The sequence below is a fragment of the Microplitis demolitor genome, chromosome 9 (assembly GCF_026212275.2).
Source record: "Microplitis demolitor isolate Queensland-Clemson2020A chromosome 9, iyMicDemo2.1a, whole genome shotgun sequence".
Classification (NCBI taxonomy): Eukaryota; Metazoa; Arthropoda; class Insecta; order Hymenoptera; family Braconidae; genus Microplitis; species Microplitis demolitor.
In genome coordinates, this window is record NC_068553.1 from 17,844,427 (window position 1) to 17,871,081 (window position 26,655).

Below are 26,655 nucleotides of genomic sequence, written 5' to 3' on the forward strand. Positions count from 1 at the left end.
AAGTTGTAATATATATATATATATATATATACATATATATGAGCTATAACGACTCGTATTTACGCGACTTTCCTCCCACCACCCACCTCCCACTGTACTGTCGACACTACATACAACTTCTACCTTCCTGATTATTAATATTTACATTTTACTACATATATTTCAAATAATAATAGTCATAATATATCAATACCTTTTCTTATCAAACTCTACTGCATACATTTTTATTTATAATTATAATTTTATCGCTTTTTCTAGTCAAATAATTAAATAAAAAAAAAAATAAGTAATTGTTGATTTGAAAAATTCGAAAAAATTTTTAAATTTCGCGCGATTAAATTTTTTTTTTTTTTTCACCAAATTTTGGAAATTTTTTGTGGAAAAATTTAATTATTTTCTGATAGAATTAATTCCATTGGAAAATTATAAAGTTTTTGTATTTTTGTTAAAATTAGTAAATTAAATATTTTTTTTTTTATTAATTTTCGATTAATCGATTTTTTGTTCGGGAATTGAATAGATTTCGAAATAAATCGATTTCTTTAGAAAATTTTCCCAAATTTTTAAATTTCAAAAATATTACTAATTTATCTAATTTTTAAATTTGAATTTTTAAATATTCCCGCGCTAAAGTAAAATTTTTAAAATTCGGAATAACAACAGCTGATACTTTTCCATTCTATGCGGAATTTTTTCATAAAAAATTTTCCTGAATGTATGTAACGATATGCAGATCTCCTAATTATTCTTGCTATAAAATTCTTACAAATTACAATTAAATTAATACTGACACTAAAAATGAATAATATTAAACTGTAGTAATTATCAGTAAAAAAAATTTTTGAAATTACTGAAGAATTACATAATTTTTTCCATAGAAAGAAATAAAATAATTTGAATGGATAATAGTAGGGATTATTCAACAAAAAAATATAAAATTTACGTACTTGATATACTAAAAACTACAAGATATAGATAGTGTTTCGACAAAGAATTAAGATAATTCTACTAGATTTGATAAGAGGTTTTATTTAAGTATTTCATTTTAAAAAATAACTAAAAATCTCAAATTGTAATATCATTGTCGGTACATACATACATACATACATACATACACATATTTATATATATATATATATATATATATATATATATATATATATATATATATATATACTTGATAAGTATTTGCTGGAGGCATAGCAATTCATGCTCCAATCATTGGATGTACACGAGTTACACACCTTATTTATCATTAAATAATAATAATAATAATAATAATAATAATAATAATAGTAATTTTTATAATTACAAATTGTGATTTTTTATTTGAAAAATTTATCGATACAATCAAATAATTAATTTTTTTTTTTAATTAACAATTTTTCCTTTACTCCGTAGATATATGTGTATATATATATATGATATAAGTATATATAAGTATATATGTAGATATAAGTATATATATGTATATATATATATATATATATATATATATATATATATATATATATATATATATATATATATATATATACTTATATCTACATATATATACTATATCTACATATATATAATATATATATATATATATATATATATATATATATATATATATGAGATTTAATATGTATTAATATATAATATGTCACAAAATTAATAATGAAGATCATTTTCAAATTTTTTCAAAAAAAAAAAATGGAAATAAATTTCATAAATTTTTTTTTTTCAATCGCGTCATTTATTGTACTCACGTGAAGTAATGTATAATTATCAGACAGTGATCTCGTGCTTGTTGATAAAAATCTTCAATTATAAATGTTTATAAGTATACGTGTATATATAAATATATATATGTAAGCATGCATTAAGAATGTTAACTTTAATAACTCACGACATATTAATTATTTATAGTATGAAAATTTAGTTATTGATATTAAGTGTAAAAATGATATATATAAATTTTCTGAAATTTGAATTTTTGAATTTAAATTTGCGCGCGAAATAATTGGTTTAGTGGAAAATTTGAGTTAATAAAAAAGTAAAAGTAAAAATGTGGGAATACTATATGCGGTTTTATATAGACCGTATTCGTCTTTACATATAAATTATCTTATAAATTTTTTTCTTTATCTTTAAAATTATAGACTCGAATATCATGAAACGTCGTATTACTCAAATTGCCGGTTTAATTTTCACAAATGTCGCGTGTACTCTATATCTTAGAATAAAGATTACACATTATGACATGATACTTTTTTCATTATTCTATTAATTTTTATTTTTACTTATTTTTTTTTTAAACTTATCACATATCACTTTTCCTTATCAATTGTTTGTTTTATAACTTTAATACATACGCTTATTTAAAAATCTTTAAATTATAATTTTCCACGTAACAATTAAACAATTAAGCCATAAAATAATTTTAAGAATTATTTTAATTAATTTTATTTTTCAAAAAATGAAATTATTTATCAACTTTTTTTTTCTATCTCTGTTATTTTTTGCAAAATCACATGAAATCGATAATACGATCGAATTATTTATAATCGATATGATTAAATCGATTCCTCCCACGACCGTCACATCATTTTTTTGTTCAACCTCAGGTAATTTATTTTTGAATTTTTTTTTCACAGTTTAATTTCAAAAAAAAAAATAAACTAAAAAAATGCACATGTAAAAAATCAAAAAAACTATAAGTGCATTTTTTAAAAAAATTTTTTTTTTAATAATTCACCTTGAGAAAAAGAATTCAAAAATTATTAGACGGCTAACTTAATGATATTTGTTATTTAAATTTTCAGATATAATCAAATTTTCACGGCGACTTTCAAAAAATAATATAATGCATGATATCAAAAATTTATATAATTACGATCATAATTTCGAAATAAATCAGCAATTAAAAATATCACATCAAAATCTTTATATTCTCGATCTCGATTGTCCAGATGCAACTGAGTTACTTTTGAAGGTAAAAAAAAATTTATAAAATAAGTTCAATATTTTCTTTATATTTTTTCAAGTATATACATATATATACATGTTTACATATATATATGAAGAATTTCTGAGGAAAAAGTATAAAAATTTATTGCAAGTGTTCTAAAAACTAAAAAAAAATTACTTTCGTGTTAAATAATAATCTGCAAATATGATTAACAAATATGTTATATATATATATATATATAGTGTTGCGTGTTTTTTATAATTTTATCGTTCATCATTTCATTCTATGTCATATGAATTTATATTTATCTTATAAATGTCCTCTTGATCATTTGATGATATTATATGCTTATATATATATATTTATATATATATATTTTTTTTCAAGGTTTTGATGAATAAACACAATGTCAGATTATAATATTCGCCATTTTTCATGGTCACTTAGTATATTAGTAACTTTTATTACATTAAAAGATAATAAATATTTTTTTTTTTTTTTTTTTTTTTTTTTTCAAAATGTATATTTAGATAGACGATAAATAAAAATTAACCGAGTGCTTCCAATAAATAACGGAAACTATTTCTATCTATTATAGAAAAGTTTTTCATATCAAATTTCCCGCCATTTACCGTAAAACGCGCAATTTAAGTAAAATACCGTAAAATGGGGAAATTTACCGTAATAAGGATCTTCCAGGGATATAATCGTGGGAAATATTCTTCTAAGTATAGACAGTGTCCCATAATTTATGAATTTCAAAAACTTTTTAATCATTCGAATAAAAACCAAAAAAATTAAATCCATAAATTTTGACTTAATATCAAAAAACCCTTAATTACATTATTTTTCAGGCACATGAAAGTGAAATGTTTTTCGCGCCAACTAAGTGGTTAATACTACAAGACATAAGATACGAAAATTACAATTCATCAAAAAATTACAACGACCAAGAAAAAAAATTGAAGGATAAATTCAAAAATTTTGAAATTTTTCCCGACAGTGAACTATATATTTCGCAGAGATTTGATGATAATAATATCAAAATATTGTCAATTTACCGACCTAGTTTTTACGTAGATTTAATTATCGAAGAGCGAGCTAATTGGGATATTGATAACGGTATTAATTTTATCGATTCAATTCCTACATCACGTCGGAGAAGAAATCTTCAGTTAACGCCATTGAAAACGTGTCTTGTGGTGAATATTTGAAGGGTTAACGCGTAAATTTTTTTTGTTAACTATTCTAACATTTTTAGCAACTATGATATTAATTGATATTATTAATATAGTTAACAAATCCTGATACATTAAATCATCTGACGGATTATAAAGACAACAGAATTGATGCTGTTACAAAAGCTAATTACATTTGGATGATGCATCTCGTTAATCAAATGAATGCAACGTATTTATTATTATTATTAGTATTATTAAATAATTAGAAGAGTAGTAAATAATACTAATTAAATTTAAAAATAGAGTAACATATACTTGGCGCGATACTTGGGGTTATCCAGATAAAAATGGCACTTGGAGTGGAATGATTGGATTATTAGATCGTGGAGAAATTGATTTTGGTGGAACAGCGACGTTTCTTATAAAACAAAGAATTGGTGTGATTGAATATTTACAATTGTACACACCCGTTGGGTAAATTGATACATAGGTTATGTTTTTATAGGGTAGAGGTACCATTTTTGGACACTAGAAAAATTAAAATAAAATAATTTGCAAAAGAAATGACATTATATATTTTTTGATACTTTTATCACACTTGCAATGGAAATTTTATTTTTTTGAGTCAAATAAAATTTTCAGTATCCAAAAATGGAGCAGTGGCCATAAATGGTACTTCTACTTTAAAAGTCGGTACTCCATGTTAAAAGACAGCAAGTAGTCTTATAACGAGGCCCGACTGTATTTTACTTGGGTTTGAAAATCGCTTTATATAATGCAATTCTTAGCAATTTAAAATTTTTGGAATTCAAGCTACAAATTCGAAATTTTGAATTTTTAAAAAAAGATAAATAAAAATTATGTCCGTCACTACAAAAAAAAATATTTGAGATTTTTTTTTTTGACGTCATTAAAAATAAAAAAAAACTAATTTTGAATTTTTTAAAAAAAAATTTTGAATTTTCAAAAAATCAGAATTAGATTTCGAAATTTTTACCTGGAATTTTTTTTAATGTCAGTATAGATTTCCAAAATACAAAATCATTTTTTAAAATAATTTACCCACAGAAAAAAAAAATTAAAAAACAAATGACCTTAAAAAATTTTTTCCAAAAAAAAAAAAAAAAAAATCGTGTCCCTGTTGGAATTCCATTCACTTCATTAAAATATTGAAAATTTGAATTTACCGTAGCTTGAATACTGAGAGATTTAAAACTTGCCAATGCTTTGGAATATTAAACACAAATAAATAAGTGGCTTTCAAGACCCAAACCATCAAAAAACTAAAAAAATCATTATGACCTCGGCGATTTCGCCTGAAATGTCCTCGACAATGCCAGGAAATAATAAAATATTTATTGGACAAACAATTAAATCACTAAACTCATAAACTTCTTTGTTTCCCAAAGATCAAAATTCGTATTTCGCAAACCTCCACTATCTTATGTGAGTAATTTATTCACTCTTCCATTCGGACGCACAGTTTGGTACGCCATCGCTGTGATGTCATGTATTGTTTGTGGATTTTTATACATAACCATGAAATGGGAATGGAAAGAAATTGAAAAATCACCGGGAAAACTAGACGAATTGAAAAATGACCCAACTATAAGCGATAATTTGCTGATTCTCTTCAGTGCAGTTTCCCAACAAGGTATCATCAATCTTATCTTCATTAAAAATGACAGCTTTTAGATGTCATATATAATTAATAAAAAGTTTACCAAAAAATTTACCAGGGTTATCTTACGAACCTCGGACTATTTCATCACGAATAGTAACATTTATGTTACTAATTGCCGCTTTGAGTCTTTACGCATCATATACAGCAAATATTGTTGCGCTTTTACAATCAACATCATCATCGATAAATACTCTGAAGGAACTTATAAATAGTGGTTTGAAATTTGGAATTTATGATATTGTTTATAATAGATATTACTTTAAGGTAATTTTATTTATTAGTAAATTATGCACCATGGGAGAAAAATAGGACATTATAGCCTACCCTTAATGATTTCGAATTACGGCAATTTCTGTAATTTACGATATTTGGAAGAATTACGGCTTGCCAGCAAAACTACGGTATTTTTACCGCAAATTTGTAGCAATAGCTCGGTAATTTACCGTAAATCGTGGTATTTTACCATCAAATATTGTATGGTAAAAACTGTAACCAAAAAATATACAGTACTTATGTCAAAAATACCGTAAATTGCCGTAAGTAGTTCCATACCTAAAAAACTTAGAAAATTTGAACTTTTACACTTCGAACTTGACAATTTGAATTTTCGTAAATTTGAACTGCCCTAAAAAAATTTTTTCCCGCCTTTAGAAAATTTTTGTTTTCAATTTATAATACAAAAAATTTGTTGGGACAAGTAAACATTTTTTGCGTTAAGAAATTCTTTTTTTTTTGGATATATATGTATATATATGTTGTGATAGGTATTGGATGATCCAGTACGTCGAGAATTTCGGGAACGTTTTGTAACAAATAAAACATCAATATGGATAACACTAGAAGATGGAATTGAAAAGGTACGTCAAGGATTATTTGCATTTCATGTTGATACTGCAGCTGGATATCAATTGATACAGGAAACGTATGAAGAAGATGAAAAATGTGGGTTACAAGAAATTGATTACATGGGTGTACTAGACCCGATGCTTGTTATAAAGAAGAAATCTCCGTATCGTGAAATTTTTAGGGTTGGGTCAGTATTTTTTTTTCATGTTACGCGTAATCTAAATTTTACACAAGACGGCAGAATATCAATTTTACATATAATTTTGGAATATTCTATAGGGAATCGCGCTAAATGTTCAATTTGAGTAGAAGAGTGTCATGGAAAATTTTTGGTTATGACGTTTTAGAATGTCGATGGCAATATAACCTAGTAGTATATTAATTGTCCAAAACAAGTTTTTTCGCGGGTAAATTTCCATGCTTTCAATCTAAATATTAAAAAATAATGACTTAAAATTTTATTGATAAAATTTGTCATCAATAAATAAATCTTTTGCGTATGATAAAAAAAGTTATAAAAATACTAAGACTAAATATTAAAATTCAAGTCAACAAAAAATTTAAGTGATTTCTTGTTTGAAAGTTCAAATTTTAAAAAAATTGATTTATCACCGTTGCAAATTTGAATTTCGATAATTGAAGAATTGAGATAAATTTTATGGGGTAGACGAAATTAAAATAGAATTGAGTAGAGATATCATGCAAAAAGGGGTTTTCGCGCCCGAATTGGGCGAAATGTAAAAAATAAGAAAATTTTTATTATTTCTAGATCACTCTGGTTACGTGAAACAGGACTACAACAACGTGACACTCCAAGATTATTTACTAAAAAACCAGTTTGTGTAGGTCATACTAGTTTTATAAGTGTCGGAACAACTGAATGTTATGCTGCTTTTTACACGATCATTTACGGAGCCGCAATAGCATTTTCGATTTTTTTTATTGAAATTATTTTACGTAAATGGTAACTTTTATTTATTTACACGAATCTATTACAAAAAGGGGTAAAATGGACCAGCAATTTTTTTATTTAAAAAGATTAGCAGGCTATGGGGTAAAGTGACCCATGACTGCAGTAAAAATTTTAAATTAAAAAATTAGTCTAAATTTTGATTGAAATTTAAAAGAACATTGAATAGGTCGAACCACATATTTATTTTCAAAGTTCATTTTACCCCCTCCTAATTTTCTCTATTGATTAAAATTTTCTGTTTTAAAGTTTTGGAAACAAAATGGCCGGCGATGAAGAATCAACTGAATGTGATGTTGACACAGAAATTAATGACAAAAATATATCAAGACAATCATCAGAGTCATTGGAAACTACCGTTGAATAATATTCTTAAAAAGCAATAATTTATTGTAGAAACAATATTATTATTATTAATGAACACAATAAAATATTCGATAAACAAATTTTATTTTTCCTTATTTTCGTTAGGAATATAAATTATTGCATAAACAAATTTGTTCATATTCGATAAAACTTTCCTGTGTATTTACAGCTAAATAAAAAAAATAAAATAAATATAAAAATAAGCGAGTTAATAAATAATTACTTAGAGGCTGGGAGGAAATGCTGGTAATAATTTTTCGTAAAATCGACCATCAAATCTAAAGTACACTCGGGTAAATCTTCAACGGCCATTGCAGGGTTTCCAGAAAATTTAGTGAACGACGGGACTATTGTTTCTGGTGGTATTACTGCGCCGTCTTCGATAAAACAGCAGTCTTTCAGAATGCATCGTCTTCCCTGAGATTTAATAGTATTAATGTTAATTATAATAATAATAATAATAATAACTAATTAATGTCATTAATTATTAGATAATAAATTTATAACATACAATTACAGCATTTTTTCCAATATAAACATACGAGCCAACTACAGCTGCATTAACAACAGCACGTTCACCAACAAATACATGATCGCCCATTTGTAATGGAAAAAAGGCAACTCTAAAATTAAATTTATTAATTATTATTATTAAGATGTACCATAAATAATTAATAAGATTATCGAGCTTTAGTATCTTGTGTTAACCCTGGTGGAAATTTTTCGGACTTCTGTCTTAAAAAGTCTTTGGAACTCTGAAAAAGTCTTTAGGACTCTAGAACTGAGTTTTTAAGACAAAAGTCCGAAAAATTTCCACCAGGGAAGAGCTCATTAAATAAAAACGCGGCTAGAGTCGACTGTTTATCAATTTTCTTTTTTTCAACGAATATAAAATTTATAACTGAACTTTTTGTGTTTTTTCAAAAATAGACCAACACATATGCTTGTTATGCTGTGGCTTTTTTTCATGGTTTTTGTATGTGTTTATTCGAAAATAGACCAACACATATATTTGTTATCGTGCTGTGCCTGTTTTCACTGATTTCGTGTTTTCTTTTCTCAATATTTTTTTCTAAGTCTGTCTTTTCGTCTATTTTTTTAGAAACTGTTTTTTACCATTGCCAAGGATATTTTATCATGGGGAGATATTTTATCTGAGGATATTTTGTCTGGAGATGAAGACGCCTAATACTATTTTTTTTTTTGTGATATTAAATATAATTACAATATTATCTATATATATTAATTACCCTTTGCTGAATTTTTTGAAAGGTGGTCTTATAACGACATTTTTACTTATTATACAATATCTACCAACACGAACATTGGCCAAATCACCTCGAATTATCGCATCTGATTGTACAATAACTTTACCATGCAAAACAATATTTTGCGATCCGCATAAAACTGTTTGTCTGCTGACTTTATTACCAGAGGCCTGAAAATATTTTTCGTCAAATTAACAATTGGTATATATTCTAATGTATAAGAAAGGTTAAGTTGCACAAAAATTCTTACTGTTTCAATATATTCAGCCCTGTCATAATAAATGTCATGTGGTTCCATTTTTCTTGCAAATTTTTATGTAATTATTTTCTAATTTTATTTTTAAAAAAATACGTGCTTAGTATTTTATATCAACTAGACAAATATTTTGTATATCATATATGATATATTTCATATATATTTGTTTTTCTGCGAAAATGATGATAATAATAGTAATAATAAATATCCAATATGTCGGCGTGTTACCAACAGAATTTATATAGCTAGAAAGTGCTGCCACCTGCAGGTGACATTCGAACTAATTTCAAAATTTTTAATTATTATTATTAAGTTGGTGTATTTGAAAAGTCAATACTGAAGTTAGCCAACGTCAAATAATTTTTGATTTCTTTTTATAATGATAAATTTTAATAAAAAAAAATTTCTAAAAAAATGCACTTATAGTTTTTTGAATTTTCTACATGTGCATTTTTTTAGTTTTTTTTTTTTTTTTAAATTAAAACTCGAAAACTGTTAATTATCTGCTAACTTCAGGATCATGTAATGATGATACTAAAAATAGCTGTCAAATAATTTTTGTTTTATTTTTAAAATGATAAATTTAAATAAAAAAAAATTTCTAAAAAAATGCACTTATAGTTTTTTGAATTTTCTACATGTGCATTTTTTTAGTTTTCTCTTTTTTTTTAAATTAAAACCCAAAAACTGTTAATTGTCTGCTAACTTCAGGATCAGGGAAAAAGTAAAAATATTTTCCATTAAAAATAATTACAAAAAAAAAAGAGTTTAACAATTAAAAATAATGACATATTTTGAAATTGAAAAATTCATAAATAATAAAATGAAAAAATTATTAATGGTGATAAAAATTATGAGTAATTGTAAATAAAAAAAAGTCGATTTTAGATTTAAATGTTTGTACTAAATTACCATGGCAACGCGTGCATGTAGGAAATAACTAGTCTGCGATTTATAACCGGGTATCAAAGTAAAAGTATACAATTGTAGAGCAGAGTATTGTCTGTTATTTGCATCATTATTGATGTGAATTTGAACCATGTCCTTGTTTCGAACACGAGAATGGTGGAGAACAGAATGCGGTGGCGGTCAGGAAATATTTGACGGCAAAAATCTTCTAGTCGTGCCGCTGTTTGGTGAGGATAAAAAAGATATCATTGTTGTATCGAGTCACAGTGGATTCTTGAGATTGTACAGTCCGACATCTAAGTGGGATGACGAAAATGTCAACCCAACTGGCTATCAAGTGACGGATTTGATTATTGAATCTCGAGTCGCTGATTGCATCATTGATGTCAAAGCTGGGAAATTTGTGTCGTGAGTATTTTTGATGACAGTTATTTTGAGGAATTTTTTTTAATACTCAGAATAGAAAATCGTTTAGTGTCCACTAGTCCGAAAAAATGATCCTGTAAGTACGAGCGCGAATTATGATTTTTGAAAATCGCTCAGATTTTTATAGCATGCGCGCTAAAAGTACTAATAAAAATTATTTTATTACATTTAGTGTAACTTTTTACAATCCAAATATATTTTTCCCGCCATACCGATTATATATATGCTACATATATTTGTAGAGTATAAAATTTAAAATTTGTAAAAAATATTTAAATTATTTTGTTACCGCGATTTTATTTTAAAATGCCTACAACTTTTTAAATTTTAAATTTATCAATTTATTCAATTAGACTTTTTTTGCAGGCCATGAGATTCTATAAAAAATCGTCGTTTCATTTTTTTATGTAACTTTAAAACTTTACCAGCGCTGAGTGATTTTATAATAATTTTTATAAAAAATAAACTTTCACCCTCCGTAAATAAAAAACTCTATGGCGCACAGATTCAACTCTCGGGGCTTTTTTGTTGATAATTTAGTGCCCCATCCCACTTTGTGATTAATAATTCCACAAGATAATTAATTGATTATAAAATACAACAATAAACGGCTAAAAAATTTTTATTTCTGTATTTTTAATCAAAAATTTTTTTAAACGACCGACTTTTCAAATTTATAATTACGCGCCATAATGAAACCAGGATTTTTTTTCATATAATTACTGAATTTTAAGTGACTATAAATAAATACTGCTGCTAAGTAGTTGTCTAATATATCCACACATATATACATATACATTTAATAAATCAATAGAGTTCTTTTTTTATTATTTGCAATAATTAATAATAATAATAGTAAATACTGAAAGTGTCAATTATGGCTTATTAATTTTCCATCATTTACGAGTCCATAAATATGCATTACATATATACATAACATATATATTTATATACATAAAAAAAGCAAATTGATCTCTTTACGAAAATATCATACAAGTACACTTACATTAATGTTTTATCGTAATATATAGATAGCACGTGTTCTCAAGTTGAGTCTTTACTAATTAGCATAACCTCTCCCTGTACTTATTATTATTATTTCACACTTTTTCTTGCTGATGAAAAAGAGAGCGAGAAAAAAAATTAAAAAGACCAATAAATTAAAATTTAAAAAATTTCAAACGTCATAAATTTTAAACTTGAAATATCTCCGTAACTATTCGATTTTTGAAAAATATATAAGATACCTTTTTTGTAGAGAATTTATTAAGCTACAAAAAAGGTCTCTATCAATTTTTTTATTAACTCAATATTTACCAAGATATTTGCAAAAAATAAGTCACACTTTCTTGCGAATTATTATTATTAATTCAGATGCTTCGGTAATCGTATCTTATCCCCACTAAACTCTCATACATATATATATATATATATATGATACAAGTATAATATATATAGTAAATATGTTAAGTTTAAGTCTCTACTTGCTCTCTACACTGGATCGTTTCACGTCATCTTAAACCGATCGTAATCACTTGGCTGTTACAGGGGTTCTCAGGATCTACGATTGGGTATTCTGACACCCAGCAAGCTTCTCGTATATGCAGTTACTTTTAGTCCAGGATCAACTGAGCATGGTTCGTCGAACTTGGATCTTCTTTTTAGTTTTTTATTTATTTATCTCATTCTTTATTCACTATATATATAATAAAATAATGAAAGTATACTCACTACTGTCTTATGACGTACAATACGATAGTGTACCTTGCATGTCTTACTCCGATAAATGGACCCGCGTTATTTTCTTATCACTAATTCAAATTTTCCCTCATTATTCAAAGTCATACTTTATTAAAATAAGTGAATAATTTTATTATTTTTTATAAATTGAACAGTTTAAATTCTACGAGTATTAAATTTTAAAATCTATATTCATATTCTCTCTTATTCGTTTCTTGTTATCTTTGGAGACTTAATGAAGTATGACAGGCAGAATAAAATAAATTAAATGTAGAAGTCAAAAAAATATATAAAAATAAGAGAGAGATAAATGAAGAGAGACAAGACATCGAATAAATTCTTCAATGATTTTATTTGGAATTTAAGAGACCTACACCTTTTACTACATCCGATATTAGCTATACATTTTTATTTTAATATATATATATATATATACGTATATATGAATATGATATATGTGAATATGTCTATTGATATTAAAATCCATATTTTAATTATTTTGGATTTTATTTTTCAACAAATCAATTGCAAAAAAAAAAACTAAAAATATGCACTTGTAGAAAATTTAAAAAACTACAGGTGCAATTTTTTCGAATATTTTTTTTCTAATTTGTTGCTTAAAAAAAAAAAAAAACAAAAAATTATTACATATTTTTTGACTCATAAATAAGGAAAAGATTTTTGCCTTAATTTTGGAATGAATCGTTCAAATATTTGATATTCCGATGAAAATATTGGTCTTATAAAAAAAGTTTTTGAACAAAAGTTGTAGGAAATTTAATTTTCGAAAAAAAATGTCTTTTATGATTTTCTTATACGACTGATATTTTCAGTGTAATTTCAAAATTAAGATTCATAATGAATGATTCAAATTTTTGTTGATTATGAAAATCTAAATTTTGAAATTACGGCTTCATTATTAATCCTAAGGAAAAATTATATGAGACATTATTTTTAGAAAATTCAATTTTGAACAACTTTTACTTGAAAAAATTTTTTATAAGACCAATATTTTCACCGTAATTTCAAAATTAAAATTCATAATGAATGATTCAATTTTTTGTTAATTATGAAAATCTTAATTTTGAAATTACGGCTTCCTTATTAATCCTAAGGAAAAATTATATGAGACATTATTTTTAGAAAATTCAATTTTGAACAACTTTTACTTGAAAAATTTTTCTATACGACCAATATTTTTGCCGTAATAACAAAAATTTGACATCATCAATTATTAATAGTCAATTTTTTAATTAAGGTAAAAATCCTGGCCTTACTCATAAATAATAAAACTCAATTCTTCAAATTCTGATTAATACTAAAAAAATAATAAAGATTTAATTTTGAGATTCAGAAATGCATGAAATTTTTTCAAAATCTCAGGATTACAAAAAAAAAAGAGCAAAAAACAATGACAATATTCATGGAAAAAGTTGCGAGTTTCATCCATCGGAATGTAGAATAAGAAGAATTAAGTATATACATATATATATGCTGGTAGTTTGCTGATTGGATATGCGCTTCTCATTACGTTAATTGGCCATCAGGTTTTGCTGCAGCAGGTATCTTAAGAAGCAAATAAGGCAAAGCCGGTAAGAAAGGGCCATTGAATTTAAAAGTTAATAATATGATAATGGAGAATGAGGAGCAAAAGCGGATCCGCTTATGAAGACAGAAGACCAGTGAATGTATTAATGATCGGGGATAGAAAGGGTTACGATTATTACTATCCGCCGAATGTGAATAATGATAGGGAATCAGGATGCTAATTCTCTCAAGACGGAGTTCGTCATATATACCTTTGATCATAGAGTCGTGTCTGATAAACAGCAGCAGTATTTGGTCATATATATTCAGATATGTCGGACTATTTCCCATTTAATGCGCAGTGATTGGAGCGTCTCTGTTGCAAAAAGTCAAGGTATAGATAATAAATTATCTGTTTTTTTTTTTTTTTTTTTTTAGGCGATCGATGTATCCTGGAAGTAGTTTATGAGCATGAATTACCGCGTTTTCCGGCATCGCTGATAGCTGGACCTTTTGGCGGTGCTCGAGGCCGGGATTTCTTCTGCGTTCAGTGTCTTGATGGCACGATGCTTTTCTATGAACAGGAAATACATACATTTCATCAAGTTTTAAAAGACCGTTTGCTACCGGAGCAAGTTGCATATGTACCAAGGAATGATGTTTTTATTACGTCGAGTCCTGGATGGCTGCTTGAATGTTACAGGTTCGATTTATTCATTATTCTCAGTAATGTTATTGTTGAAACAAAGCGGTGTCTTTTATTTAATTTTAAATTATAGAAGCCGGTGATTTAATTTTGTGACAAAAAAAAGTTAAATGGATTTTTTGAATTTTGAGTTTTTAATTTTAGTACCACCTCCCCCCACCCTCAATTTTCGAGTAATATCAGGTCATCTATTTGGTAAAAATGAGAAGTTTATACCACAACATTACTATTATGCCCGGGTAAAGATATTTGGCCGAAAATTCACTGAAAAGGATAAATTTGGCTGAAATCATAGAATTTTATTGAGTGAGGCCTGAATTTGGTTGAAATTTCGCTGAAGCTGTAGAATTTTATAAAAAAAGGTCGAAAGTTGGCTGAAAATACGCTGAAATTTTGTTATTTTTAATAAACAGGCCGAAAATTTGCAGAAAAGGATAAATTTGGCCGAAATCATTCAGAAACAATAGAATTTAATTGTAAGAGGCCGGAATTTGGTTGAAATCTCATTGAAGTCATAGAATTTTCTTTGAAAAAGTAGAAAATTGGCCGAAAACATGCCGAAATTTTATTATTCTTAAAAAACAGGCCGGAAATTAGCCGAAAAGGATAAATTTGGCCGAAAGTTTTCCGAAACAACAGAATTTTATTCAAAGAGACCTGAATTTGGCCAATATTTCGGTGAAACCGTAGAATTTTGTTGGAAAAAATTGAAAACATGCCGAAATTTTGTTATTTTTAATAAGCAGACCGAAAATTGGTCTTTAAATTGAGTCGGATTTTTTCAGGCCTGATTATAAGACAGTTTTGAGTCTTCTTTTCACTACCTATGTCTTTTTTGGCCACTTTTCGGCGAGAAAAAAATTTTATTATTATTTCGGCTTGAAATTTTTTTACCCGGGTGACTATTATTGTCGAATGGAAGATTATTATTATTATTATTATTATTATTATTATTATCGTAATTTTCCAAGTTAATATAATAGTGAAGAGAATTAAATCGCAAAAGAGATAAAAGTGTAAATTTAAATTGGGTCGCCGAACGTCTAGGCGCCGGCGTCGAGACCAAGAGATCATGATGAGAGTAGAATATAAACTCTGAACTGAGTCTTTTGTGTATTTTAGCACACTATTGTATATCTATATCCATGCACTCGTAGCATCCAGATATAAAAGAGGATGCATAATGTTTTATTTTTAGCCATTTTATCGTTGTTCTGCACTTGGAAAAAATAATTAATAGCCTAGTGAATATTCCCGATTTTTTAATTAATTCGGGAATAAGCATTGAATTATTCGTCTATCCCTCATATAAGTATATACATTTATGTTTATTTAAATAAAATACTACATTATTATCTTAACCATATAAATATTTTCTAGCCATGTCTATAAAAAATAATAATAAATATTTGTTTGTAAGTATAAACATAAATAATTTATTCCAAGTACACTTAAAGTCATTTGAAATAGTCGAGACTAGTATTCCCACTGATAATAATGTATGTAGCAATATACATATATATATATTTATTAGCAAAAAAACTGTACGATGACGAATGTTAACGGGGTATATGTACAAGTAAAATATTTATTGTCATTAAAGTTGCAAATTTTTTTTTTTTGTTACAAAAATAATAATAATAATAATAATAATAATAATAATAATAATAATAATAATAATAATAATAATGATAATAATAATAATAATAATAATAATAATAATAATAATAATAATAATAATAATAATAATAATAATAATAATAATAATAATAATAATAATAATAATAATAATAATAATAATAATAATAATGATAATAATGATAATAATGATAATAATAATAATAATAATAATAATAATAATAATAATAATAATAATAATAATGATAATAATAATAATAATAATAATGATAATAATAATAATAATAATAATAATAATAATAATAATAATAATAATAATAATAATAATAATAATAATAATAATAATGATAATAATAATAATAATAATAATAATAATAATAATAATAATAATAATAATAATAATAATAATAATAATAATAATAATAATAATAATAATAATAATAATAATAATAATAATAATAATAATAATAATAATAATAATAATGATAATGATAATGATAATAATAATAATAATAATAATAATAATAATAATAATAATAATAATAATAATGTTAAAAATTTAAGGTATCAGAATATCGCAGAATTTGGTAGGCATGAAGAAGAGCGAAAAAATCGAATGGAAATGAATGGAAAAGTCAGTAGTGATAATGGAGATAACGATAACAGCATAAAGTGGCTTGAACCTGACTGGACTTATAATCTCGGGGAAGCAATACTGGGTATTCAAACAGTGACGTTAAGTAGCTTTGAGGTCGGAATTATCGTCCTCGGTGAGAGAAGTCTCTACTGCTTCCGTGACAATTGTACGAGTGTTAAATATGCTAAGAAACTTGATTACAGCCCTGTGTCTTTTCACGCTTATGTAATTGGTACAAATTTTATTTATTATTATTATTATTATTATTATTATTATTATTTACTTGAATTTATACTAGGGATTTATGCAGACCATAAATTTAATTTTTATCACTTATTTATTTATATTAATATATACTTCCGTAATTTATATTTATATTTATGTAGTTAATTTTTATTATTTTAAGAGCCAGACGGCAAACTGATGGTTCTTGTCGTCGCCGACACGGACACCCTGCTGGTTTACGAGGGCGCAACACTAAAGTGGTCCGCGCAATTGCCTTTCACACCTGTCGCAATTGTACGCGCACATTTTCAGGTTAAATTACATATATATATTATACATAAAATATATGAGTTTTATTATTTAAATACGCCGTATTTTTACTACCATAGAAAAAAATAAAATCGCCTGCAATATCGAGGCAGAGGTGCTGAGAAAAAAATTCCCCACTTTTTTTTCCAAAGTGTCAGGTGCAAAATTTTGCTGGTTCATTTTGACCCAGTCTTGTGTCATGGCTTAAAATACAAAAAAAAATTCTAGAAGATTAATTTGCCCACGAAGATAGCGGCGTCAACAAGTAGCGGCCACGCAAAAAAATTGCGTGGCCGCTACTTATTAAGGCTAGCTTTAGCTTGATCAATTTGCCTCTTTTCACTAGATTAGAAATATTTAAAACTGTTTTCAATTTAAATATTTTATTATCATTATGGAGTCACATAAAAATAATTATCAATAATAATATTAATCAAATGACCTTTGAAAGCATAATAATAACAATGATAAAAATTTATATCATATAGAATTTGTTATCAAGTTTCCGTGTCCTCTATAAAAAAAAAATGTTTCTATAAATAAAATTACTATCACAAATCATTGACAATTTCCCTTTGAAAGAGTTTAAAAAAAAAAAAAAAAAAAAAAAAAAAAAAAAAAAAATAGATATAATAAAATATATATTTTCATGAGTAAAAAATAAAAAGCAATACTAAAGCGAATGATTTATTCATATAGACGATCTATAAAAGTAAGATGGAGATTATTAAATTGATTAACCGAGCCTGCTTATACTTGATTTGATTTCGTCTCAATTAATTAAACAAAACCTGATCGTGCGGACCAAATTCCAGAAGGATGACGTGTTGCGATCATAAAAGGCGAAATGTCGTCTCGATCATCGTATACATTTTTATTTAAATATCTATACATATTTAGAAGAAACTCTAAAAAAAAAAAATGTTTAAACTTCACAGAGAGAATTAATTTCAGATTTTTTAAATCGAAAAGTCATTTATTCCTCATAGTAGACCAATAAAGATCTACTTTGTCAACGACGTTAAACTTGATAACAATATTTTAAGAAAATTTTTTTTTCAATAATAATTATAAAATATTTGAGAAAAATTAAGAAAAAAAGGTAAAATTAATTACATGTTAAACTTTAAACTCGAATAACTTTTAAAGGAGTAGACTTAAAGAAAAAACATAAGAGACAATTTATTTAGAGCGTCTAATTTCCTTCAAAAATATGTATCTCTCACCCCGACATGTTAATTCCAAAATGAGTTGTAAAATTCCAAAGTTAAAAAATTTTTTTTTCCATGTTATTTAAACGTAAAATAGAAATTTACGATGAGCGACCTTTCAAAATTGATATTATGAGCTCCCGTTTTCACAGGCTTCTTTTTTCATGACTAGGAAGATATTTCACTGCGGGTTTTGAAAAAAAAAAAAATAGTCGATTTTTTTGAACCGGTCTAATATATATATATATATAAAGTGATATTTACTACAGCTCAATTTTAGACGGTTTCTAGTAGATAAGAAAACGTTTTTCCAATGTAACAAGATTTTCCAATTACTAAATTTATAGAATACTTTTTATGACATGATCATTGAAAAAGCTTGAAATGAACCAACTTAGACTTACAAAGACAGAAATGACTGTGTAGGTCTAACTTCCGCTTACATAAGTCCAAGTAAGTTCAAACCAGGCCTTTGTAAGTCTAAGTAGGTCCATTTAAAGCTTTAATTTGCAACAATCATGTCCTAAAATGTCTAAAGTAGATTTTCAATTCTCCCGATAATCATCCTAGAAATTTGAATTTCCCGCCTAAAAGTTAAAAAATAAAAATGTTAATAATTACAGCATTTAGAAGGAGTTATTGTCATTCTTTCTGAAGAAGGACGGTTAGAAGCCTGCTACCTCGGCGCCGAGCCGTCTCTGTTTGTCGCACCACCTCTTCATTCCCGGGGATTCGATTCGAAAGCTGCTGAAAAAGAACTACTGGAACTAAGGAAACTTTCTAAAAAAGTTAGCTCAGGTACATGATAACTAAACGCACTTATCGTTGCCTTAACACATCTACACAACCACAAATAATATTTAGCACACCTCAGATGGGGTGTGCTCTGCTCCTGATTTAAATTTTTCGTAACGTAAAAGTATCCTTCGATCAGATAACATGACAAAGGCTGTAATGGAATCAGAGATAACGATAAAGTCAACAATAGATGTAACCAAAGACCCTCAGCTCAATACAGACGGAGAAATAAAAGATTACTCGTCAATGGTCTCGTCGCCCAGTTGCAAAATAAATATCGAGTTGTCATCATACACGATTATTAAAGACGTCGAAGTAAATCTTCAAGTTGTCAAGCCTTTGCTAGTAAATGAAGACTTCTATTCATTTCCTAGCTTACGTAAGTATCTTTCACACAATAATAATGATAATAATTGTTGTTATTATTGAAGCTGTGGTTGTTATCACAACAGGCGATCGTCAACAGATTTCCGTAACCGTTAATATAAACGGCAGAGAAACAGTTCTGTCATCAGATTTACGACTTACGGCATCTTACGAAACTGACAAAGGCGATTTGAGAGTAATTGAAAAAATAATTCAATTGCCTTTGAGAATGTTCGTCCGGATTTGTTCGCCAGAAAACACGACAACTTTTTCTGCAACTTTTAAACCATCAAATCCACTCCTTAATTTTAGTCAACTTTTTCCAGGTACTGTTCAAATTTAAATTTTAATTTAAATGTACGTAAGTCGTAAGTAAAAAATTTTTTTAAAATTTTAAATTAGTATTTGAAATTCACAGGCATTGGAATTCTCAAAAATTATAAAAATGAATTTTATAAATATTATTAACATTAAAATTATAAAAGTTATCATCAATTTTTCTAAATTCACTTCCAGAGAATCTAAAAAAAAATTATCAATTATTAATTACACTTTAGTTCATTAATTAGACGTAATTAAAAATCTCAGATGAGGTTTTTTTAAAAAAATGGCGCCTGAGTTTAAATAAAAATCCTAGATGGCGCCTGAGGAGTAAAAAATAAAAATGGCGCGAAATTTCCCTAAAAATGATAAAATTAGCACCAAAAAAAAAAAAAAATAATAATTCCCAACTAATAATAAAATAAATTATTTAACAGAATTATTAGTCGACTATTCACAGCGACAGTCATCATCTTCGACTTCAAATGCCCTGGGGTTACGTCATATTAATTCAGGACGAGTTGTAACAATAGTATTAGGCACAAATACAAACCGATACCGCGTGCAATCAAACGACGCGGTCTCGATGACCCTGATAATCCAGCAGCTGTTGAGCAGACTGTCTTCCCGACTTAACCCCAATCCGACTCCGGGAAATATTGTCGCTTCCATCAGTCAGAATAATTTGCAGCTGGTCCAGGGGCACATTGAGTCCCACTTTGTGGCTCGTCAACAAGTTCACCAGATCTCGGTACTATTAATTTTTTTATTACCCTCATTCTCTCCTCACTCTGCTTCCCATCTGCTGTTTCGCCATTCGATATTCTTTCATACATCCAACCAACCTCTCCAATATATAATAATAATATAGATTATAATCTATCAATCAGAATGAGATTGCATTGCTGACAACCCAGCTGAGGAATATAGAGAAGCGAATACTTCAGAGCATGCGGGAAAGAAACTCGCGATCCTTAACGTCAACTGGTCTTTCGATTCTCTTAGAATCTACTTATCAATTGATGTTCACGCAATTGAATCAACTTGAATCAGCACAAATGGTAATTCTATTTAACATTATTATTATTTTAATTATACTTCTCATATATATATATATATATGTAATCAATTACCAGGAACTTCATCGAGCCGCACATGAACTGTACGGCAGCCTGAGATTAGTCCTTTTGCTCTCGCGGACAAACATCACAGAGGATGATAAGTACGGATTACTCGAAGCTGCAATCGGCTTTGAACCACAGCCACGTGACAGTATTGTACGTTTATTTTATAAACATAAATTTAAACCACAGTAAAAAATTCATTAAGATAAATATGTTTGCATAATGCAGGATATCTATGATAATTTATAGTAATTTAAATAAAATGACTTTTGTGGTCATCATTAGCATATAAGTGTGGTATGGATGTGAATAATTGATTAGTAATATGTATAAATATATGAATGCTTGGTTTTTATGTTCGTTAAGGATTGGGAGGAAATAGCAGAGGTGACATTGGCGGCGCTTTTGCGTGGAACTTCAAGAAAATCTGAGCATGAGTCATCGGTGAGACAAGTCAGCTGGAACGAATTCAAAACAACCAGGGATTTAGCTAAACTGAAGAAACGATTTATCCACGCTGTTGATCGGCTTAATAAGCCGTCTGATGACAATAGTGTACTTCAAGAAGACGAATAATTTTTTTTTTACTATATATAAATATGTAGGTAATGACAAAATTAAATTTATACAAAAAATTCGGTCTAATTTTTTTGAAATTCTACTATGACAGACTACTCGTTATAAGCCTTCTAATAATCCTCTTTCCTCTAATCAGTAATTACTGAGTCTAAAATAACTTTCCACCTATTTTAAATTTGTATTTGACAGCTCGCTATAAGACTCTGTTAAAATTTTAAAAATTACAAACCACGAGTAGGAAAAAATTAAAAAATTAGTTAAAAAAATTTAATAGAAAAATTGAGACACGACAAAAACGTAAATATAAAATAAACCCGCGGTAGAGAAAATAAAATTCAAAAGAAAATTTCTTTACATTTCTTAGACCGGGGTATGACAAATCGACTGTATTTTAAATTTTAGTAACTGCGAAAAAAATTTCTTTTCATAAAATTTAAAAATTGCCGCTCTTTTCGGATAACCAACTTATCCCATATTTTTTCAAAGACTGAATAAATTTTTATCTGAAAAATGGTGTTTTACTTTGCCCCACTTTTCCCTATATTTACATATATTTATCACAATTGTTGTGTAAATTCTCATTATTTTATTTAAATTTTTATTACCTATAAACTTTTTATTTGAAAACTCATATATTTTTTGTGTATTTACATGACCTATATAATTAACAGTACATTAACAAAGAAACCTATTCAAAAAGACATAAATACTATTAAATTATTTTTCTCATATAATAATAAAAATAGTTATCGTTATTTCTTATTTTATTAGTTTAAAAAATAAAACGACTACAATAAATCTACTCATGCAGCGGCAATAAACGTGACTACGGGATGAACGACTGCTATAGAAGAATATATATATATATAATGCAATATATGACGATGGATATTGTACTGAGATGAAAGACAAAGGCATTTGCTTATATTAACGTCTGCATATACTTCCACAATATTTACAATTAAAACATGTAAGCGCGACGATAACGATCTGCGGCTTGACTAAAATCATTTTTAAATTTACTAACAAATAAAAAGAAAAAAAAAGGATTAATAATAATAACAAACTTGCGAAACGTTTGAGGTAAAATGTAATAAGTTCAGTACTTAGCCAATACAGGGAAAAACAAAACCGTATGAAATTGATCAACTGTTAAGAGCGTCAAGTTGGCGCCAGGATCACGTGCGAGAATCGATTCAGCGGAGAAGAAATAACTTACGTATACTAGTAGTTATTTCATGATTTTAGAATCAGGATTTGCTAATATATAGCAGTTTCTATCTCTATTTCACTATAGGTTTAAAAATTTTTTTTTAGTTCATAAAATTTTATAAATCAAAATTATGCAAAAAACAAATTTTTTCATACTAATCAATTATATTATTAGCATCGATTTTAGTTAATACTTTAATTGTCAATAATTGATTTTGAAATAAATTTGCTTCAATTTTCTTATTTTTTGTTACGTAAATTCGAAATTTTAAGCGAAAATTCAAATTTTCAATTTGGCGCGAAATTTCAAAATTTGAATTTTAGTGGACTTTTTTGTTGAAAAATTTTTTGTAGCTCATATATATGTATATACTAGAAATATATATTAAAAACAATTCAAAACATAAAAATTCGCTAAAATTCAAATTTTTAATTTGGCGCGAAATTTAAAAATTTGAATTTTAGTGGACTTTTTTGTTGAAAAATTTTTTATAGCTCATATATATATATACATATGTATACACTAGAAATATATATAAAAAACAATTCAAAATATAAAAACTCGCTAACATTCAAATTTTCAAATTTCGCGCCAAAATAAAAAATTTGAATATTCTCTAAAAATTTCAAATTTACGTAACAAAAAAAGTTGAAGCATATTAATAATAAATCTTTAAAACACCTATGGCATATATATTTCAAAATATTAAATTGCCATAATGACTGTACTCATATGAACGTAACCACCTCAAGAAGGATTTAAAAATATATAAATAATCAATGGTCTATATGTATGTATATATATACATAGTGCAATTGACGTTGAACAGCAGACAAGTGATATCGATCTGGCGATCTGCGTAAACGTGTAAGATTAGCGTTATGATATATATTTTTTTATGTTAGACCGCGGACGCGCCGGCGCCGTCGCTTTTAACTTATACAAGATAGTGTCTTGTGTTCATGAATATAGTGCGTCGGTAATAATTGAAGGAAAAAATACCTCATACATTCATATCTATATGCATACATGTACACACTTATATTGAGCAAAATGCGGTGCACGAGGTAAATAGAAGTAGGATTTCATGGTATTATGAACGTATAAACTCGATACCGATCTCCTTTATTGCTACGCGCGTTACACTAGACGTGTGTACTTGATACATAAATAAGTAACGGAATAAGAGGTGGTAGCTAGTGTAGTAAATATATATATCTATATACATAAATGCATATATATATTTTACATTACCCGGTTAATACGAATAAAAATAATGAAAATAACAAGGATGATAAAATAATATTGAGATAGAGAATGTCTGAGTGCACAAAGGGAAGGGAATTAAAAGTACTAAGAATAATTATATATATAAATATATGAGTAGAATAAAAAACAGTCTTATAAATTAATAAAATCCGATTTTTTACAGTGGAGGGAAATTTTGAAATTTTTTATTTCACTACTGATATGTAAAATCTGAGATGGAAATTTTTGAATATAAGAAATGATTATTTTAAAAAATGTGGGTTATAGTAAGTTTGTGTTATCAGAAATAATAATAAAATACATGCGTGATAGTATAAGGAAGCATGTGTGCAAGAGTAGGGACTGCTCAGACCGCTATCTCAGACGGCATCCAGAAAAGAGAGACGACATCAAGACTCAAGACGAGTAGGGTTTAAGAATAAAGAGGTCAGGGTCCGCGATTATATACATCAAACGTCATCAATTTCTTGCTTACCATATATATATATATATATATATATACACTTTTTTTTTGTATTACAAAATGTACTTTGATTCCAAGGGTTCTTATTAAATATATTCACCATTGATATTTTTAGAATTTATGAAATTAGTGCAACTGTTGTATGAAAATCGAAAGTGAATTTGGCGCCAATTTTTAAACAGAAATTTTTTGTCCCTCGTTCTGAGGTTTTAAAAAATTACTCCGCGACAAAAAATATTTTTTAGTGAAAATCCGCAATGGATCAGGACATTTTTTACAAAATATATATGGGGTTACTGTAGTCATTGGTGACGAATAACAACTTATTCATGTAATTTCGTTGTGTGAATTAATAATATAGAGGAACTAGATTAAATTAGTGTAAATGAATGGCTATGAATAACAGAACGGATGAGGAATGAAAGAAATTTTATAAAAAAAAAAAAAAAAATTATGTGTATGAGCTATCGTTAGAGTTGATTGTAATGAATTTTATAACGTCTGATTACCTGGAAAATGTTAACTCTCGTTATTCTACGCGATAGATTTCCACAAGCTTCCGCTCTTATTTTCACGGAAATAAGCGTATTGATAAATAATTTCTAGTCCTAAGAAACATTTTTTCTTCAGTTAAAAAATATCGTTATGGAGTTATAGGGCGACCCCCTGCACAATATAAATGATAACAGCAATTAATGGAAGCCATAAAGTCTTAGCAAAAGAGCTATAGGACTCGAAAGACCACACACTTAAAAAAAAATTTTTTTCCCTGCAAAAAGTATAGTCGACATATATATATGCATATATATATTGCGTTACTAATTCCAACAGGACATATTTCTATAGTATATAAATATATAAATAAATCTTCTTGACATTAGTAACGTGATATATATAATTATATTTTCAGTACATATTTATATAAAAATAATTATTAAATTTATTTAATTTTTTTTTTTAATAAAAAGTAAATTTCTATTCTATGAATGTGTTGTCACTTTGATGACAAATTTATATTCACTGTAATATATCCGAGTCATACATTAGTAATATCTATAAACATTCACATTTATATAAATACATATATATATATATATATATATATATATATATATGATTCATGATTCACTGTTTTTATCATCATTCGTATCCTCTTTTGTCTTCTGTTTACATATATGTATATGTACATATATATATAATTAAATTTTTTTTTCATTTTTTTTTAATCATGCGAAACATAAACGCCTGAGTCATATATATCTAAGAAAAAATACAATTGCATGAAACTTTTAAAAAATTATTGATTCGCACCGACAGTAAGTAAAAGATAATTAACGCCAGTCAATTACAGTATGGCGCCTTTAATTAACTTATTATGTATTAAGTTAATAACAGCGAGTAATAAATTTGCAATTAAAATTTATTAATATACCTATCACACGTGTTCGACAAGAAAAATATAAAAAACAATAAATTATTAATTATTTTTTTTTATACATATATATATATATATATATATATATATATGAACTTTTTTTTCTGCCCTATCCAATATCTCGAAAATTTTTCGTCATCGATATCCAGCCCAGTTTGATAGAAAATATATGAAGATAATTATCTAGCAAATTTTGCGTCTTAATTGCAGGGGAAAATGGGCCAGGGTTAAT

At 26.8% G+C, this 26,655-nt stretch overlaps 3 protein-coding genes across 3 annotated transcripts; 2 read left to right on the forward strand and 1 right to left on the reverse strand.

The window, feature by feature from the left end:
• Positions 1 to 3,508: 3,508 nt before the first annotated feature.
• Positions 3,509 to 8,077, forward strand: LOC106693985 (glutamate receptor 2). Its single transcript, XM_014443706.2, has 8 exons — positions 3,509 to 4,158; positions 4,251 to 4,366; positions 4,441 to 4,611; positions 5,547 to 5,791; positions 5,877 to 6,085; positions 6,586 to 6,854; positions 7,437 to 7,631; positions 7,887 to 8,077. Exons 1-8 carry the CDS (start codon positions 3,826 to 3,828, stop codon positions 8,002 to 8,004), a joined length of 1,656 nt encoding a protein of 551 aa, XP_014299192.1. The 5' UTR covers positions 3,509 to 3,825; the 3' UTR covers positions 8,005 to 8,077.
• LOC103574701 (dynactin subunit 5) lies at positions 8,069 to 9,730 on the reverse strand. The gene is made up of 4 exons (XM_008554208.2): positions 9,522 to 9,730; positions 9,254 to 9,441; positions 8,515 to 8,626; positions 8,069 to 8,420 (listed from the first exon to the last, which is right to left on the reverse strand). The coding sequence occupies exons 1-4, from the start codon at positions 9,567 to 9,569 to the stop codon at positions 8,223 to 8,225; spliced, it is 546 nt and encodes a 181-aa protein (XP_008552430.1). The 5' UTR covers positions 9,570 to 9,730; the 3' UTR covers positions 8,069 to 8,222.
• Positions 9,731 to 10,478: 748 nt separating this feature from the next.
• Positions 10,479 to 22,040, forward strand: LOC103574722 (protein PTHB1). The gene is made up of 12 exons (XM_053741732.1): positions 10,479 to 10,844; positions 12,411 to 12,499; positions 14,568 to 14,832; positions 17,038 to 17,342; positions 17,517 to 17,647; positions 19,479 to 19,653; positions 19,790 to 20,032; positions 20,106 to 20,345; positions 20,778 to 21,091; positions 21,231 to 21,401; positions 21,477 to 21,617; positions 21,831 to 22,040. Exons 1-12 carry the CDS (start codon positions 10,567 to 10,569, stop codon positions 22,038 to 22,040), a joined length of 2,562 nt encoding a protein of 853 aa, XP_053597707.1. The 5' UTR covers positions 10,479 to 10,566.
• The last annotated feature ends 4,615 nt before the right edge of the window (positions 22,041 to 26,655 follow it).